Source organism: Pygocentrus nattereri, chromosome 4 (assembly GCF_015220715.1).
Source record: "Pygocentrus nattereri isolate fPygNat1 chromosome 4, fPygNat1.pri, whole genome shotgun sequence".
NCBI classification, from domain to species: Eukaryota; Metazoa; Chordata; class Actinopteri; order Characiformes; family Serrasalmidae; genus Pygocentrus; species Pygocentrus nattereri.
Window position 1 is genome coordinate 25,171,272 of NC_051214.1, and position 19,266 is coordinate 25,190,537.

Below are 19,266 nucleotides of genomic sequence, written 5' to 3' on the forward strand. Positions count from 1 at the left end.
CTTCAGCTCTGATTCTTCAGTAACTTATCCATACATTTCTGTAGCTGTGTCCATATATTTACTTAGTGGGCTGAAGTGCTGTGCTCAGGGTCCGAATGCTCTGCTGCCATGCTTGGGATATTAATGCCTAGTTAGAAAATGGAGTCTAATGTGGTCCAAACTGAGAAAATCAATTGGTGTTGTGGGCTATAACATACCATCATGTGTATACGTCCACACTGCGAGCACAGAGCCCAAAACACGAAGCTATTGACAACATCTTGTCCATTAATGGTGCATCTTCATGCGTGGCATGTCTAGCCCTGTCCCCTCCCACTGTATAGTTTAGGAATATGGTCACAATCTGGAGATGAAGCAAATAGCCTTCGTTGTCTCTGGCCAGGACGCAGCACCACATTTTGGGGCAGCAATTGACGAACGTTTTTGTGTGAACAGCAAAAGTCCAAGAAGACGATACGAGATCGTAAACAAAGGAAATGAATATTTATGTGATATGTGGACACCTCAGCAGCAGTGGCTGCGGAGAGGAGCTCTGCAGCAACGCTTCTGCTTTTCTCAAAATTATCTCTAGTCAGTGCTGGTTGTTCTTTCGACGTAGTTTGAGCTTGTAAAAAATCACAGGGAGTAAAACGCTCCGTCGTAACTTTCTACAAAAATATCTGAGGAAATGGACGATCACGCCCTACAGTAAACAAAACTGGTCGACTCGACCAATAGGAGTGCGCGATATGCTGAATTTGGTTTGATTGACGTGAGCTCCGACCACTGTTATTTACGCTAAAGGCGGGCTCGGGAAGCACAGTAGCCAATGAGATGTCACCTTGGGGCGGTTTTCTCCTCTGCACGAGGAAACGGTCGTAACGGATTTGTCCGAAGAGAACCGTCGGCCAATGGGCTCGTTCAGGAGGCGGGACTTCACTGGACCGTTGCCCTATCGCATTGCTTCTTGGGAGGGCTTCACGTCTTTGTGTGCACTTGGAGTGATTGACACTCCTCTTAACCAATCACAATGCTCTATAGGCGTGGCTACGAAGCCTGCCGTCCACCTAAATCACTCGGTGGGCAGGGGGAACTGTGACATATCCCGCCCACTGGCCGGTCTGCAGCTGCACACAAATACAGTTGAGTGTTTCATAAAAATGCACTCAGATGCGACAAGTAAGTACAATAGTGTCTTAATAGTGCTTTTTTCCCCAGCGTTGTCGATACAGGCTGCTAACTGCAAACTTGTTGCACGACGAGGCGTTTCGGCTGATTTCACGGAGGCGCCCCGGTAGCGTTTGACGCATTTTGTGATGTTAAACTAGCCGATATCCGAGCGATAATACCAATCAGGGGAGAGACTAAAGCTCGCTGGGCTCTTTGTATTTCTGCCTGCGCTGTGGCGGCTGATCGCAGCGACAAAGGCACTGCTTCAGCTAACCTCCAGCTAACATCGCCTTCGCCCCTTTTCGCTGAAGTGTTTACTCGGAGAGAGAAAGCAGTCCGAGCGAAGGTATCAGATCCTATTCAGACACAATGCACTTGTAGTCTAATGACCCTTAATACCTCAGGGATCTTCTTCGAGCTCCGGTTCGCCTCACAGCTCACTCGGCTGCAGCGAGCACGGTGCAGGAAATTGTGTAACATCACTGTATTAACGGTAAATAGGTCAGTTTTTCGAGAAAACTGCGGAAAATTACAGGGGGTGAAAATTGTGACGCAGTTGTGTAAAAATGTGCAGCGCCTGCGCGCGTCTCGTGCACAAGTGCGAGCGCCGTCTCTGAAAACCTCTCTCATAACAACCGAACGCCGCGATTTAGTCTCCTCCGATTAGAGAACGAGTCGGTTTTTGTAGCATTTGGATTGCATTCATCAGTTGGGGTGAGTGTCAGGAGAGAGGGGTACCGAATAAAATGATCAGACTCGGGAACTCTGGGAAGTGTAGTCCGCCTACCCGGCCGCGAGCGTTCGGAAAAGGCTCGGGCTACGTCATCGGGACTACAGCTCCCAGAAGCGCTTTCGCTCTGAAGATACTTTGTAAACTCGTTGCAAGTTGTGCGTGCGTGTGTGAATGTGTGTGTGCGCTGTTATGCTAGGTATGTGGTCAGTGCGGTGGCGGCGTTCAGCGCGAGTGTTTACAGGGCTCCGTTACGGTGTGAATGATCCACCGTGGGGACGCGCTGTGAGCCCAGCGTCTGGGAAACGTGCGCATACGTGCTGTATGTGGAGCGTTTTTACATCTGCTCCTGTTTCTGGCGACTGCGTCACAGGGTCGCGAGCAAAATGTGTTTGGTTTGCACTTCAATATGAAACCTTACTGGTTCCCTCTGTTTTTTTGTATACGCTGCATATAGTCTGTACCCACAATTTTGATGTTTGCGTTATCGCACACGTCCGGCAGCGTTTCCGTTCTACTGCTTTAACGCCAAAACAGGTCTCATTTCAATGTGCGTTAGTTGGGCCGCCATCATTGTGTTTAGTGATTCACTGCCTCAAACTAAACCTGACATGGGGGTTGTTTCACAACGCTGGATCGCCCAGTTGGCCAGATCACTTCAGCCGAATGTCAAGCCCGTCCAATAGGAGAGGTGACAGGCTGGACAGTCCTCAGTCATTTCGACTGATCCAGTTTACTACCATTTTGCTCTGTGAAATACCATCGTGGTCTCAAATGTTCCTGTTAAACTGCTGACCCGTTTATCTTCATGTGTGTGAGGGGGGGTTTACATTAAGGGGCACTCCAGCCAAAATGAAAAATTCACCCATCACCCCATCCGTTGTAAACATGCCTATTCGCCTTGTTCAGCTGGACTGTAGTTTCTAAAGTGCGATTTCTTGTGTTAAAGAATAGACGAACCCTTTTCTGAGGATGTCTTAAAGGTGGTGTATGCTGGGAACTTTTAGAGAACATTTTTAAAGATGGTTCTGCATAGAACCAAAAAAAGTTATGTTGTTATGATGTCATACTTGTTGCACTAGAAGATCCCTTTTTGGTGCTGCATAGAACCATTTTCAAAAAAGGTTCTATATGGAACACATTCTCCATCAGTCTGGAGAACCATTTTACCATGCAAAGAAGCATTTAAGCATGCATTGATTTTATATAGAACCCATGGTTCTACATGTATAAGAACCATCTTTTTTAAAGTGTGTTCCTTTAACAAAAAAGTTTGATGACCAGTTGATATGTTTATTGGCCTCTACATCAGTGGCTAGCAGGTTTTTAAGTGCTGTGGGGATTTCTAATGATTGTGTGATATATTTGTGTAATGCATGCTGGGTACTGTAGTCAAAGACATGATAGCAAATGTGAATTCTGTCAGTGAGGCTGAAGAGTGAGATGCTGCATAACAACACAAACGCTAGTTCTGGGTCAGAATGGCCTCTTAAGGTGATTCACAGCATGACTTGACTTAGGCAGCACAGAGACTATCAGTGTATTGTTTAACATGTTGTTATGCTTGTCCATAAGCCACTTCAGAAATCTATAGGCATAAATATGTGTGTGTGTGTGTGTGTGTGTGTATGTATGTGTATATATTGCACACAGTAGCCCAGTTTCTGACTCATAGATGATGCCTTTATTCTATTGGCTGGAAGAGGGGCTTCAACCCAGAGGGCAAAGCAAGCGCACTGGAGCAGATGGCTTGCTTCCACACTATGTATGATGTGCTAACGTTTAAAGATGCGCATGCACAGGCCAGCGAGTGCGCACGAGTCGTGACCCACATAAGTTGCTGTCCATATAGATTAATTAGATGTGTATGTGCAGGTGAGTGATAGGCGACTGACGGTTGCGCTGTGGCTGATCTTGCACCTCTCCCTCGCAGATTTTCAGCTGAACTCCCACTTGTCCACACTGGCCAGCATCCACAAGATCTACCACACACTGCACAGGCTGGTAAATACCCATCCTCCTCAACTTCTACATGTCCACCTCACAAGGTCATCTCAATGAGCTACAGGTTTCCAAGTCAGACACACATTCTCTGAACACAGCAGTATTTTAGACTATACTCCAGGTTGTCATAGCCAAGCTGCTTTGTTTTTTTTCTGTGTTTGTAGTAGTTAGATAATTAATCTGACTTGACCGGCTTCTGTCTAGGCCTGAACTGAACTTTGTGCTCCTTTGTAACGACAAGTCAAGCTTCACATTCAGGCCGACCAGCAGAGCCTTGTAGTTTCCTCATAATTGCGGAAAGAACCTGGCAGGCCTATAGTTTTCACTCACTTAGGAACATAAAAAAAAAAGAAAGATGAATTTGCTAGTAGTTTTGGTGGAATAACGTGGTTCTCCCTACTTTTTTATGATGTGGGAGGATGTGAAAGTTCTTTGGTGTAGATGTGGTTGTGTGCATACGATTAGCAGACTCTGATGTTGTGCATCATTCTATAGTCGGCATCTTGCCCATTGTAGGAAATCTGCGCGCCTGAGCAGATTTTCTCTGTCAGAGAAATGAATGACAGTTTGGATTTGTCAGTCTCTGTGGTAAACCAAAATCTTTCACACCTGATCCATTTCATCTAGCCACCTAATTTTTACCGGATCTTCTGCATTTCGAGGTCCATTAGGCCAAAATACAAATAAAGGTATATGCTATGAGCACGATACCACTCTTGAGCACTGAAATAACCTCACTTGGCAAACTCTAGCTCCTCAAACTGTAGCTTGCTATTGCCAGAGCAGTTTACCTGCCACATTTGATAAAGCTGGCTGGTTTGTGTGTGGTATGTTGGTGAGATTGTCAGCCCTCATGTTAGTTCAGTGCATAGCTGTGTTAGCTTGCATATAGCAGTAGCTGTATGATGGCTCCTTGAGGACCGTGTCGCTCAGAGTGTCTAGTGACGTTTAGTGTAAAATTGTCCGTATAGCAAGACATATCGGCTTTGTAGCATTTTGCTTCATTTTTCTGATAGAGAAAAAAGGCTATGGTGTGGGTTTCGTAATACGAGTAGGATTGAAGAGTAGTGACACAACTTCAGTAGACTTATGAAAAAGCATAGAGGACCTGTAATCAAAGATGCAGCTGACTCTGATTAGTCATGTTTGAGTTATTGCTGTCTTTCAGCATGTTTGCTGCATAATATCACAGGCTTTTAAATTCTACTGAAAACATGGTAGAAGGATCAGTTTGGCCATAAATTCTGGCCCAATTCTCTGGTCATAATGTAGTTCAGTGAGAGAAGATGAGAGGAGATGTTTTAGCACTTTAGATCATTGTTTGTTGCATGATTTGCAGTCGCCTCAGGACTATTGCATTTCCTGCCCTTGAGATTCTATTTGATGGGTGGTAGCAAGGAGCATCAGTAAAGGTTAGAGATTGGAGAAAAACAGGGAGGCATCCTCCTACTTTCCTCTCTCTCTCTCTCTCTCTCTCTCACTCAGACACTTCCCTTGCGCGGCAGTATGCTAATTTAGTTCCCAGTCTGCTGCTGTGTTTGTGAGAGAGTGTACAATACTGTTTCTTTCTCCTCTTAGAATCTGACCGAGGACGTTGGGCCAGACACTCACGCCACAGGTAATGACCTAATCATTTGCCCATGTTCACCAACCTTTTCGCTTACTTACTCCAGAGAGGGTTTGTCCAGCAGCCTAAAGAGTCAACTGAGCAAATCTATTCGTTTGTCTTTCTCTCTGGTAGCCTGCTGCTCCCGAGCCATGCCCCCCAGGAAAAAGAGGAGGCCCACTGCAGGAGATGACCTGTCTGCCAAGAAGAGCCGCCAGGACAAGTATACGTCAAAACTCATCCATTCATTTATACTCCACCTGTTCATCCATCAGTTTGCTATTTAGCAGTTTAAGCTAGTGCAAATCAAAATATTTGTTTTTAAACAATATTAATACAATATTTCTATTATATTAATATGTTTGTATTCTATTTAATCTTTAATATATATCATATTTTAGTGAGAAGACTGATTTGCATAATCCAATTTAAAAACTAGGATCTGATATCTGATATATTGGTATCAGCAAAAAAAATCCCACTGATGAAGCACAAATATTTAGTATCTTGTTTTATGTTATAGTTCTGTGCTGATAAGCCAGCCTTTACAGAGATTTCTTAACAGACAGCCACCACCTATTCACTTCTATTGAAGCAATACAGGCTGAACTTGTACATTTGAACATAAAACTTGTCCTAACCTTAGCATGAAGATGATTATTATCATTCGCAATTTACTATTGATAACGTTGACATGCTTGACAGTCATAATGGTTAACTAAAATAGAATCTGATTACTTTTTACCAAATAAAATCAGATCATCTAATATTATTAATTGTTTGAATTTTTAGTTGCTTAGCTAGAAATTGGTATCAGTGACAAGAACCCAAATAAAAGTACTGTTGCAATTATTATGCATATAAGGATGTATCTATCCATAAACCATGGATATCCCCATGGAGGGAGGGGTGTATGCCTGTACATGTATGAATACGGGTCAGTATATGTGCGCTGTGACCTCTCACTGAACGTGTTTGTTGGTTTCAGCGTTTACAGAAAACAGGAGCCGTCACATATTCAGGAGGCCGAGGCTTTTTCCAATAAGAGATGTCTGGAGTGGTTTTATGAGTATGCAGGTAAGTTCTTCTCATGATTTCAGATCCTCTTCTCTTGCTTTCAGTCTATGGATGGGTGATGTGGACATTTTTGCGGTGCTGTGTAAAAGGCTTAAACATATGAGAAAGTGATTTGCCCGTTTACCTGACCAATAAGCATGTATTTGTTAAAAAAAATAACACTGACATTATTAATACAACCCCAATTCCAATGAAGTTGGGACGCTGTGTAAAACATAAATAAAAACAGAATACGATGATTTGCAAATCCTTTTCAACCTATATTCAATTGAATACACTACAAAGACAAGATATTTAATGTTCACACGGATAAACTTTATTGTTTTTTGCAAATATTCACTCATTTTGAATTTGATGCCTGCAACACGTTCCAAAGAAGTTGGGACAGGGGCAACAAAAGACTGGGAAAGTTGAGGAATGTTCAAAAGACACCTGTCTGGAACATTCCACAGGTGAACAGGTTCATTGGATACAGGTGACTGGGTATAAAGGGAGCATCCCTGAAAGGCTCAGTCGTTCACAAGCAAGGATGGGGCGAGGTTCACCACTTTGTGAACAACTGCGTGAGCAAATAGTCCAACAGTTTTTAAGAACAACGTTTCTGAATGTGCAGTTGCAGGGAATTTAGGGATTTCATCACCTACAGTCCATAATATCATCAAAAGATTCAGAGAATCTGGAGAAATCTCTGCAAGTAAGCAGCAAGGCAGAAAACCAACACTGAATGCCCGTGACCTTCGATCCCTCAGGCAGCACTGCATTAAAAACCGACATCATTCTGTAAGGGATGTTACCACATGGGCTCAGGAACACTTCAGAAAACCACTGTCAGTGAACACAGTTTGTCGCTCCATCTACAAGTTCAAGTTAAAACTCTGCCATGCAAAGCGAAAGCCATATATCAACAACACCCAGAAACACCGCCGGCTTCTCTTGGCCCGAGCTCATCTGAGATGGACTGACACAAAGTGGAAAAGTGTCCTGTGGTCTGACGAGTCCACATTTCAACTTGGCTTTGGAAATCATGGATGTCGTGTCCTCCGGGCCAAAGAGGAAAAGGACTGTCCGGATTGTTAGCAGCGCAAAGTTCAAAAGCCAGCATCTCTGATGGTATGGGGGTGTGTTAGTGCCCATGGCATGGGTAACTTGCGCATCTGTGAAGGCACCGTTAATGCTGAAAGGTACATACAGGTTTTGGAGCAACATATGCTGCCATCCAAGCAACGTCTTTTTCAGGGACGTCCTGCTTATTTCAGCAAGACAATGCCAAGCCACATTCTGCACGTGTTGCAACAGTGTGGCTTTGTAGTAAAAGAGTACAGGTACTAGACTGGCCTGCCTGCAGTCCAGACCAGTCTGCCATTGAAAATGTGTGGCGCATTATGAAGCGCAAAATACGACAACGGAGACCCCGGACTGCTGAGCAACTGAAGTTGTACATCAAGCAAGAATGGGAAAGAATTCCACCTACAAAGCTTTAACAAGGATTTGCAAATCACTGTATTATGTTTTTATTTATGTTTTGCACAACGTCCCAACTTCATTGGAATTGGGGTTGTAATACAAATAAATAAACGAGACATTGTGATTTAATGTGTGTCAGTGTGTTAGCTTAACCATTTCCAAAGCTCTCTGTGAGGAAGTGCAGTATTTGCAGTCACTGTCCAGGTCATTTGTTTCAGTCACATGATTTGTTCCTTGTAGAAGCTGTATTAATGACCATGTACTGCTGCGTCTCAGTGGGAGAGCGATGGTGGAGAATGAAAGATAGTGTATCTCAGTTATGAAAAACAGTAATATGTTAAAAAGAAAAAAAGTTTGAAGAACTGATTTTGATATGCAGTAATGAATCATGACTATTAGAGCTGGGCCTTCAGTTCAGGCTAAAAACTCACCTCAGTAATGCAAATTTCTGCTAATGTCCCTATGGGAATTTAGTAATTTGTAAGTGTTAAGCTAATGACAATTCACATAAACTTTTTTGGCCATTCTTGTATAAATGCAGACACATGAAGCTTCTAAGAGATACTTCATGTTTTCCTTGAAACTTGTGATAGACATATTATGATATAATTCAGGTTGTTGCAGTTTCAGTTCAGTAGAGATGCTGGCATAGAGCTACCACTGCTGACGACTGTTTCTTATGCTCCACTGATTATATTCATAGTCAGTGACGTTGTAATTATGATGTCACTTTGTAATTATGGTGATGGTTAATCTAACACGTCAAGACGTCTTGTCAGTCCTAAATAATAGGAGAGCTTACTTGCCAGTATCTACCTGGATACCACAGAGAAAAACAGTTTCTACCAATTCCTCCAATCTACCATTGGCCGTTTCAAGAACTTGAGGTCACACTTTATTTGGATGGTCCACTGTAGATTCTTTGTTAATGCTCAGATGGCCTTCAAGTAACATTTCAAGTAAATGTCCATTAAATTCAACTGAATTTATTAAATGTAACCCTAACCTTAAACCTAATCCTCACCTTAACCTCAAGGTAAAACCTACATTAATAATGTTGTCGATAATCAGCTGAACATCAATAGAAAGTTTGTCCATGATTTAAGTCTCTAGAGCATCTATAGGGTCCATTCAAATAAACTGTGACCGAACCTGGCCCTGTTTTCTTGTAAAACTTACTGAAACGAGTAGTACGGGAGACTGGAGTTTGTTTCCCCGTTCGGACAAGAAGACTTATGATATAGCAATAAAAGTACTTTTGCACAATGTCTCACGCTGTTCACGGACACTGTACTAAAACATTACAGAAAAGAGCATCTGCTAAAACGTAAATGTTACATTTTCAAACATCCACAAAGTTAATAAAGATAGGCTACTGACGCCTGTTACAACGCTGGATGGGCAAGCAGTTGACATTTAGGAAGAAAACTAGCTGTATGTGAATAGGCGACATAAAATGTAATGTTTTATATAAATAAAATAAAAGCTGATGCCCATTGCCTTAGTTTGATAACTTTTATTTGTTAGGCTTAGATGAGCCAGTGAGCTGTGCGGGTTGGCTGCAAGGGTCTGTGTGTGCATCGTGTTGATCAGTTGATTTGTTTTGACAGCCTCTGCATAGCAAATGTTAATACTGATATTACTTGCCGACCACTGAAGTTGTTAAACAGTGTCATTTCAGTTAACTGACATAAAAAGACTAAATAGGAGACTATAGAGTTGAGTTTTTAATTTTCTGATGTCTCACATTAAAATACACACCGATCAGGCATAACATTTGTCCATCTGTCTCTCTGCATAATTTATCCCCCCTTTTACCCTGTTCTTCAGTGGTCAGGACCCCCTTGGACCCTGACAGAGCAGGTACTATTTGGCTGGTGGATAATCCTTAGCACTGCAGGAACACTGATGTGCTGGTGTTTTAGTGTGTGTTGTGCTGGTCTGAGTGGATCAGACACAGCAGTGCTGCTGGAGTTTTTTTTTAAACGCCTCAGTGTCGCTGCTGGTTTAGAATAGTCCACCCATCAAAAATATGATGTGACCACTTATGAAGGACTAGAGGATGATTAGCTCACACGGTAAAGCAAGAGATGAGCTATCGTCTCTGGCTTTACATCTACAGGGTGGACCAGTAACGCAGTCAGTAGAGTGAACAATGAGTAGACACAGTGTTTGAAAACTCCAGCGACACTGCTGTGTCTGATCCATTTATACCAGCACAACACACACTAACACACCACCACCATGTGTTACTGCAGTGCTGAGAATGATCCACCACTACAAAGTGCACCTATATAGTAAGTGGAGCTGATAAAATGGACAATGAATGTAGAAACAAGGAGGTGGTCATAATATTATACCTGATCAGTGGTACATTACACAAAATATATTTGATTTTCTTGGTCATGAAAGTGGTGGTGCGGTCATACAGTGAGACTTCAGCTGATCAATCCTTCATTAAATTAAATCAGGTGTGTTGCTGATGGATTTGAGCAAATCCATACGACGGCTGGAAGCAAACCTGTGTTCTTCTGACCAGTATATGAACTTTTTGAAGACAAATTCTTGTGGTGTATTTACTGTATTTACGTTTATTCTGGTGTTTAATAGGGTTTTGGCATAAACACAAACACAGTTGCCTTAAACAAAAGTAACATGTCAGTGTGGAGATCAGCTTAAAATAAAATGAGTCTATTCCTAGTATAGTATATTGTAATTGAGGTATGCTAAATGGGTATGTGGGTTTGTATTAGATAGAGGGTCATGTATATGATGTGAAATGCAGAGTGATAATTATTATAAGTCTGTATGTTTGTGTTTGCATTGGTCAGGTTGTGATGACGTGGTTGGACCAGAAGGCATGGAGAAATTCTGTGAAGATATCGGAGTAGAACCAGAAAATGTATGACCCTAATCATCTTGCCAGATATTGTATGCAAAATAAAGAACATTTCGGCCTTGGTCTTTAAAGAGCTCATCGCAGGGAAAAACTAATTGGAAAAACAATTTTTTGAAATCAAAGAGTTTAACGTAGTATGTAAACGTTAACATTTCAAAGCATATCATTCGCTTCCCAGTGCACATATAGAAACGAAGCCTGTTTTGAACTCACTGTTTCTGTGATGCCACAAAATACTGACATATTTACATATTCAGCAGGCAGCAGTTTGCCCCCCCCCCTTCCCCTCACATGTTGCTTATGAGGAGTGTCTCAGCCTGGAGTGCTTATTGAATGTGGCACAGCACAGGAATGCCAATCAGAACAGAGGTCATTTACATTAATCAGCCATAAATGCATAGTGTGAAAAACAGCCTGTTTTATTCAAAGGGATTAAAAGAACTTGGAGAATGGTCACATGAAAAGAGTTAGGACTGTTTTTTAACACTTAAAATCACACTAGCGTCATAAATGGACATCTGGGAAGAATGAAGTACAAGGAAAATGTAGGGTATGGGTTGTTTAACAGACTTGTGGACCCTGGAACTAATCCACAATGGAAAAAGCCATGTGCTTGTTTTTACTAAATTAGATTTTTATTTTACTGTGGTCTTTGAGTTGAATTCCAGGGAAAGCCAGGCATTAGCTCCATTGTGCATTGAAAAGCATTGGCAGTCGATCTCACTGAGGTCATCAGGTGATCATTATAAAATTACATGGTTGTGCATTTTGTTGTGTTCTGTTTATATCGCTCTTTGTGTGTGATGTACACTGTAATACATTAATTTACAACATAGGCCCCATTGTAAAAAAAGCATTTAGTGTCCAGTCATGAAATGCATTATGATTTGTTAAATTTAACCATTTGATTTAAAATAAGGGAGGTAAGGACAACAGCTTTTCTGGACCCAAACATCTGTTCTTCTAATCTTAAAAGTCACCTATTCTAGATATAACTAAAGTTGATGTTCAGACGTATTTGTCCCTCTATTTTTCAACAATAAGAAGAAAAATTGGTGATTAACATGGTTATTCAGCATTTCCTCCTGTGTTAGTCAGGTCTTATGAGTAGTGTCACCATACTCCAGTCTGTCAAAGGGTAAATGTTAACCTCACCCTTATTCAGCATCTGTAAACTCTACGCTTGTTCATTATGTATGAGGCCTATAAATCTCGTGAGTGAGACTCAGATTTTGTGTGTGTGTGTATACAGGTGGTGATGCTGGTGTTGGCCTGGAAGCTGAATGCCCAGAGTATGGGCTACTTCACCCTGCAGGAGTGGCTCAAGGGGATGGGCTCATTGCAGTAAGACAAACTTATGCTGTGTTCAGCACCAAGTTGAACTGGGAAGTTTGTGACTTCCATGTAGGAGTTTCTCAAGACAGATTTTTGAGTGTCTTTTTTTTGTGTATGATAGGCTATTTGTGTGATATCTCTAAATGCAGTAGAATACTTAGATAATTGTATGCTATTTTTAAACTTCACGCCACCTAAACAAGTGCTAGAGTGCTGTGAGCATCCCGTTTTTTCCGTCCTTGAACAGCTAAAGTTGGGAAGTTGTAAAGTTTAGATGTCTGAGTTTCCAGGTGACATGAACGCAGCATTCATCCCTTGTGCTTATCGTCTTATATATTTATACCACTTGTTTATTCGCACCACATCTGAAGACGATAAGCTGTAAATACTGTCTTATCCAGTCTGTATGATTATTTGATATGCCAGAAGAAAAAACACTGCAGTTCAGAAGTTTAAAATTGATGTTCAAAAGATTGGAATTACTGTTTTAAATAATATAAAACCGCTTGTAGAAAAGTGTATTAAGTGATTCTAATATGCTGAAAAGTAATAGGACACTAGGGACACTAGGAAGCCATAAATGGTAAGAATTATTAGTAAATTATAATTATTTGCTTATTGTTTATACAACCTTTACAATATTGATTAAAATATCTCCTGTACCTTTTGGCAAATAGCTTGTAATGTTTAAGTCCCAACTTTACAAGTTATTATTGTGTATAAAATCACCATTTTTAATAGGACAGGTGATTCCAAACTTTTGAACAGCAGTGAACATGAGCGTGTTCACTTGCTCCATTATTACCAGATTTAATTGAGTTGTCTCTATGCAAGCACAATCAACACCTAGAAATTGACTATACTGTACTCTTTTCATACCAAGTTCTTTCTGTGTCTCTTAATTGCTCTCTTTCTTTCTCTCGCTCTGCCTTTAGATGTGACTCAACTGAAAAACTCAGGAACTCTCTAGACTACCTGAGGTCTATCCTCAACGATGCCACCAGTTTCAAGCTTATTTACCGATACGCCTTTGACTTTGCCCGGGTGAGTGAATGCTAATCTACCCTAGTTATCTTCGTCTTTGAATCACCTCTTCGTGCTCAGCAGTGGCAAAATGCAGCAGAAACAGATTGTATGTGCATTGTGGACTGATGTGTTCAAGTCTGAGTTACTTGGTTACTGTTTTGCTGTTTAGGCCAGACATTGTTACTTCTACCTTTAATAGACAGGCTACAAAACAAGACTGTGCCAGACTGGTGTTTTATTTTGGGTAACAGGTCTGCATAGAGCTTTGCTGAAATAGACAACATTGGAATAAGAGGAAATACCTGAGAAAGCACAAATGAATAGATTATGATACACATTTTTACAGCCCCTTTGAATGAGGCTTATTGAGAAGTTGGTATGTCACTTAAAACGCACTGTGAACAAAGCCTGACTGTTTACTTCAATTCTGTTAAAAGATTCCATGTTTTGATAAAAGAACTTTGAAGGACATGTACAGCAATAGCATTTACTTTCATTTACAGCCACCATGCGAGTTATGTTCAGGCTCTTCGGTGTTTCATTCAAGGATTTTTCTTCTGACTCTCCAGAACGTGACAGTGACAATTGGAGTATATCAAAGATAACTGAAACTGAGTGTTTAGATATCTGCTGTACACTGTATACACTTATATACTCTATTTATGGTGCATTGTATGTGCAGTAGTACATATACAAAAGTACACGCTTTTCTCAGCTGGGCTTTTATTTGCACACATACAGCTTGTATGACCTCAAACAAAAAGCATTGCAATAGAATGGAACGCTCTGAAGCAGCCGAACATGAACCTAAGGTCAATATGCCCAGTGTCACACATCTGCTACAGGGGTATAAAGACCCCCAGCATTGGACTGTGGAACAGTGAAACTGTGCTCTCTGGACTTCTAGAGCTCCTCCAATACTGTTGGGATGAGCTGAGATAGTGTTCTTGTCCTGAACTTCTCATCCAACATCAGTACCAGACCTGACCTATGCTCTTGTGGCTGAACACAATCAAATCCTTATAGCAATGTTTCAACATCTAGCGTAAAGCCTTTCAGAAAAGTTGAAGCTGTTACTGCAGCAAAGAGGTACAACCACCCTATTAATACTGTTGATTTCAGGTGAAATGTTAAATGAGCAGGTGTCTACTAACTTTTGGACATATAGTACATAACCTCTGACGTCTGACTTCTCTGTCAATGTGCAGGAGAAGGATCAGAGAAGTTTAGACTTAAACACTGCCAAGTGCATGCTGGGACTTCTTCTGGGGAAGATCTGGCCACTGTTTCCTGTGTTTAACCAGTTTCTAGAGGTACAGTATGACATCAGTTTGACCTTATTTACACAAACTTTCCTATTCTCCTGTTCTTCCCATTCTCCACAAGTGATTTCAGACTCTTAAAATGGTTTAGCTAATCAGTAGTGAATTCTGAATATCTCAGTTTCGCACTACTTGGTTCAGAATTTAGTTACATTGAAAAGTACAGATGTTATCTAGATAATGTTTTTTTTAATGGCTGATTTTGATATATTTACATCCACTGGCCAGATTATTTGCCCTTTTTTTTAAAATACCCAAAGCTCACACTATGTGGGGAAAGGTGAATGCATGATATACACCAGCACATTTCCAGTGCTTTCTCTTGGCCAACACTGCAATAGTAATAACATTATTTTCTCTTTAAAAGGCCAAACTGGCATTTCAAAATCTTACGTGAAGCCACATGAAGTGCTACATCAAAATTAAGAGGAAACAGCAGATAATACTGTGTGATTGCACTTGTATTGTAATACCTGTAACTCACATTATTTATTAATGTAATTTATTTAAGATATATTTACAAGGTATTATTATTGAACATTATTTAAAATAAAATTGCAACAGTTTGACCAAAATAAAAATAATAAATTGACTGTGATCATGCACACATAAAGTTAATTTGTTTTTGTCTATTTGTTGTTTAAAATAAATAAATAAATAAATAGAAGACATCCTGTACAGGAGGGAGCCCAGTCCTTATCCTGGAGGTCCTGGAGATTTCAGATCCAACACACTTTGCTCGAATCCTGGAAGTCTTCCTTAAGTGAATCAGGTGTTAGAATAAGGTTGATGCTGAACTCTGCAGGCTGCTTGGTCTCCAGAACAAGGATTTGGTTCCCTGTGATCTACAGAAACCACAGTTTCGCACATTTTAATGCATAGTTACTGTTTATGTGCTGAATTTAACATAAAATAAAACACAAACCATAAAAACCATAAAATGGAGCCTGTGCAAAAGTTTCATATATATTTTTTGTGTATACATTTTTTTGTTTCACCCCCCCTAATTTATTAAAGTGTATTAAAAAAGAAATAGAAATGGGTAAATGTACAATACTGTACATATAATGTAAAGTACTGTAAAAGTCAGTAAAAAGCCAGTAAAATCACAATAAATACAGAAAAAAGTTGATATAAGATATAGTTGGTTCCTGATTTCTCCCCAAAGCCCCCAGCCATCACATGGATTTGATCAATTGCATCACCAGCATATTTGAATTAACATAAAGAAGTATTAAATGGCCAAACCAGGTGTTGGATTATAATGACAAATAATACAGCACAGCAAGGAAGGGAGGTTTCAAAATGGTTAAACAAATACACTAACATATGTAAAATTACTGGTTATTATATTAATGTTATTTCTGTTTCTTGTAATATTAGTGTTCTTGTAGTATTAGTGAGCAAATAAATGGATAAAAAAATACTTGTACTGTTTCTTAGACTGGAAGTTCTCAGCCTTTTCTTCCTGAAAGGCCCACCTGTTTGTCATTAGAAAGCATGAAGGCTCACAGAAAAACAAAACATTTTTGGTTCAAAAAAATATTTTGGGTCATTTTTTAAACACAGATATTTGAGTGCATACTCAACAGATTACAGTATCATTAGCTTGTTGTATACCAAAAATCAGGATCAAGGTTAGGTAATTGGCTCGAATGCATATCTCATATGCAGTGCAGTTTACACCAGTTGCTTGTGAGACGGATGAGTGAAAGTCAGAGACAGTATATTTGGTTTCTAGAGAATTAATATTATTCATAAAAAAACCCCAAAAGTTTTTAATTGATTTTATTACAAAGTGCAGTCGACAGCTCACTGCGAACCCCTTGCTCACCTTAACTACAGGCCCAGTGACCAAAAGATGGCCCACTTGTGGTCTGTGGCCCAGTGGTTAACAAACCTTGTTGTGTACTACACAGTTGGCTATTCTTCAACAGTTTCATATGTGACCACAACTTAGATTTGTCTCTTTCTTTTTCAGCAATCCAAGTATAAAGTAGTAAATAAAGACCAGTGGTGCAATGTTCTAGAATTCAGTAGGACCATCAACTTAGATCTCAGTAACTATGACGAGGATGGAGCCTGTAAGTAGACACACACACATATATTCACTGATGTATCGCTGTTGTCCGAAGAAAACCTTGTATCTCCATTTTTGTCATTTTTTTAGTTTTTGACATAATTTGAAAGTACCTGTGACCCTTTACATTGTGTGTAAATTTCATGAAGAAAGGACCAAGAGAAATTGCCCAAAATGACTTGGAAAATTGTCTGGTTCCGTTGACTTACATTAAAAGTAAAGCGGGTTTTTTTCCTTCTCCTGTAAAGTGACCATTTTGGAGATACGAGGTTTTTTTTCCGACAACAGATCGTTTGTGTATAAAAACACATCTTAAACATTAGGTTATTCTTACTTTCCCTCTATTACTCTGTCTTTGTAGGGCCAGTGTTGTTGGATGAATTTGTGGAATGGTACAAAGACAGAGAAATGTCATAGCGACAGCTTCTTTGCCTCGACCACCGACAACTAGAAATTAATCGACAACAAGCACCATGGCGGCAAAGACAGAAATGGCTTAGAAACAACGGTCCACAAAGAAACAAAGCATAACAAACCTGAACCGGCTGGGGCGATTTGTAGGTGTCCTGCCAGTGAAGAGCGTATGTGCGTGTTTGTGAATGAGCGAGCGAGCGAGTGTTCTGTAATGCACCAGTTCACATGTTGCCCTTCTCACCATTCTTATGTGAGGGTCACCACTGGTGATATGTAGGAGAAACGGCACCTCGGCCCTAAATCCCCACCTGATGTCCTCCCCAACATGCAGCGCATCATGGGAAAGCACACAGCCAACCTCAGTGCCGCTCCCTCCCACCCTACTGTGACGTGTCATCTTACTGTGAATGTTTTAATGGGTGTCAAAGAGGGTTCAGATACCCAACATGCTTGGCTAACTCGAAACTTATTCCTCTTTTTTTTTCTTAGTGATCAATCATAATAGTGCTCTGTTGTACTCAGGGCCTCATTTATCAAATACAGTCCAGTAAGGACGGATATGTGGATAGGAAAGTCTCATTCAGAAGCAGCTTTCATCAAGAGAGTCTGTTGCTGATGAATTTCCCCTGTAGACACGGTGGTCAAACATTAGACTAGTTTCTCCTGTTTATTATATTCTGTGGTAAAACTTTAGTAGTTTCAGGAGACGAGAACATACAGGCCTGCAAGAGAAATAATTAAAAAAAAAAAAATCTTCAAGTTACATAAATCTCAGACATATATGTAATAAATGGAAAATGTTGGGTGGTTTTTCATAGTTCTTATTAGTTGGAGCACATTATAATTGCCAATAGCCATAAAATATCCACATTATTTAAATGAATTGAATTTAAAATTGACTCTGTGTGTCATTTTTTGCTGTTTTCACAAGAGGAAAAGGGGACAAGCAAAACTTTGTGATGTTTGGTCATCATATAAACTATTGCTTTAGGATAAACTTGATCTTGCACACATTTGATAAATGAGGCCCACACTGAAGAGGACAGGATATACAGTACTCTGCAAAACTCCGAGACGATCCTCCATTTATTTAGATCTCAGTCAAAATGGCCATTAAATTAGTGTGCATGTATCATGTACACAGTAGCTTGAACAACTACATAGATCACATTTTTCAGGATTCAGTGCATCCCACTTAGGCCTTTATTACAATGTCCACTCTTTTCAGGACGCTTGTTTTTTTATTTTTATTTATTTTTATTTTATTTTTAAAAAGAAATCTGCAAGGATATGTTTCCATGCCTCCAAAGTTCAGTCTTCGAGGTTGGTTGCATTTTTTTGTTTCTCACATTTTGAGTACTCCTAGGCACATTCGGTGATGTTGAGGTTCTGAGAACACCAGCAGCTTTTTTATTTGGGTCAAAAGTTTCTTCTTGGTCCATTTCGTCGACAGCTACACATCCTTTCAGACCCGAAGTGTTGAGTTGTTAATCACAGTGGAAGGATGGATGAAAAACACATGAAGTGAGGGTGGAGCTTGATTTTTCTCTTCTCTCTCTCGAAGATAAAACCTTTGAGTGCTGTTTATGTGATGGGGTCTGTTGTTTTCTCCATATCTTTTGAACTCCCAATTTCAGAATACCCATTTTTTTTTCACTTATCATCCTTTGACTTTCCTCTTCCTTATATAATGGGATTATCTTATATCCTGACAGACTCAGAAATATTTCTTGAACAATGAAGGACTTTCATGGCCATTTTGACAAGAAGTGAAATAAACGAAGGGTGGTCTCTGACTTCAGAATACTACTTGTATGTGTCTGTGCATTGAGTTGGTTTGACGTGACACACTTCTCCTTCCCTTCATTGCTGAATGACACATAGTTTACCTATGTGTTTTCGCTGGCTGTCATGCTTCCAGCATTGCCTGTGGTGGTCTCCATACTGGAGGAAGGATGCCAGAGCAAATTAGCATAGCTACATTGTGTACAGTGTCTCGCTGTGTTTGGGACAGCCCACGTGCAAGTGAGAGTCCAAGGACTCCCTCTCTCTGTACACCAGATAGCTTTTGTACCTCTTTAGCACCTGGCATTAGGCAGGAACCTGCCTTTAAAGATTAGACGCTAAAGACGTTTTGTGTCCTTTGCTTGTTTTTATAGT

At 40.4% G+C, this 19,266-nt stretch overlaps 1 protein-coding gene across 1 annotated transcript; it reads left to right on the forward strand.

Annotated features, from left to right (window-relative positions):
• The first annotated feature begins 1,220 nt into the window (after nucleotides 1-1,220).
• dcun1d4 (DCN1, defective in cullin neddylation 1, domain containing 4 (S. cerevisiae)) lies at nucleotides 1,221-17,933 on the forward strand. The gene is made up of 11 exons (XM_017687915.2): nucleotides 1,221-1,495; nucleotides 3,813-3,883; nucleotides 5,462-5,501; nucleotides 5,625-5,712; nucleotides 6,478-6,566; nucleotides 10,862-10,932; nucleotides 12,182-12,273; nucleotides 13,200-13,308; nucleotides 14,499-14,603; nucleotides 16,594-16,696; nucleotides 17,054-17,933. The coding sequence occupies exons 4-11, from the start codon at nucleotides 5,642-5,644 to the stop codon at nucleotides 17,107-17,109; spliced, it is 696 nt and encodes a 231-aa protein (XP_017543404.1). The 5' UTR covers nucleotides 1,221-1,495; nucleotides 3,813-3,883; nucleotides 5,462-5,501; nucleotides 5,625-5,641; the 3' UTR covers nucleotides 17,110-17,933.
• The last annotated feature ends 1,333 nt before the right edge of the window (nucleotides 17,934-19,266 follow it).

What these genes read in the sequence shown, in the direction of transcription:
- dcun1d4 (XM_017687915.2), top strand. Translation starts at nt 5,642, where the DNA reads ATGCCCCCCAGGAAAAAGAGGAGGCCCACTGCAGGAGATGACCTGTCT. An exon ending in GTGGTTTTATGAGTATGCAG is followed by an intron (nt 6,567 to 10,861) that starts GTAAGTTCTTCT and finishes TGCATTGGTCAG; the next exon opens with GTTGTGATGACGTGGTTGGA. An exon ending in CTATGACGAGGATGGAGCCT is followed by an intron (nt 16,697 to 17,053) that starts GTAAGTAGACAC and finishes CTGTCTTTGTAG; the next exon opens with GGCCAGTGTTGTTGGATGAA.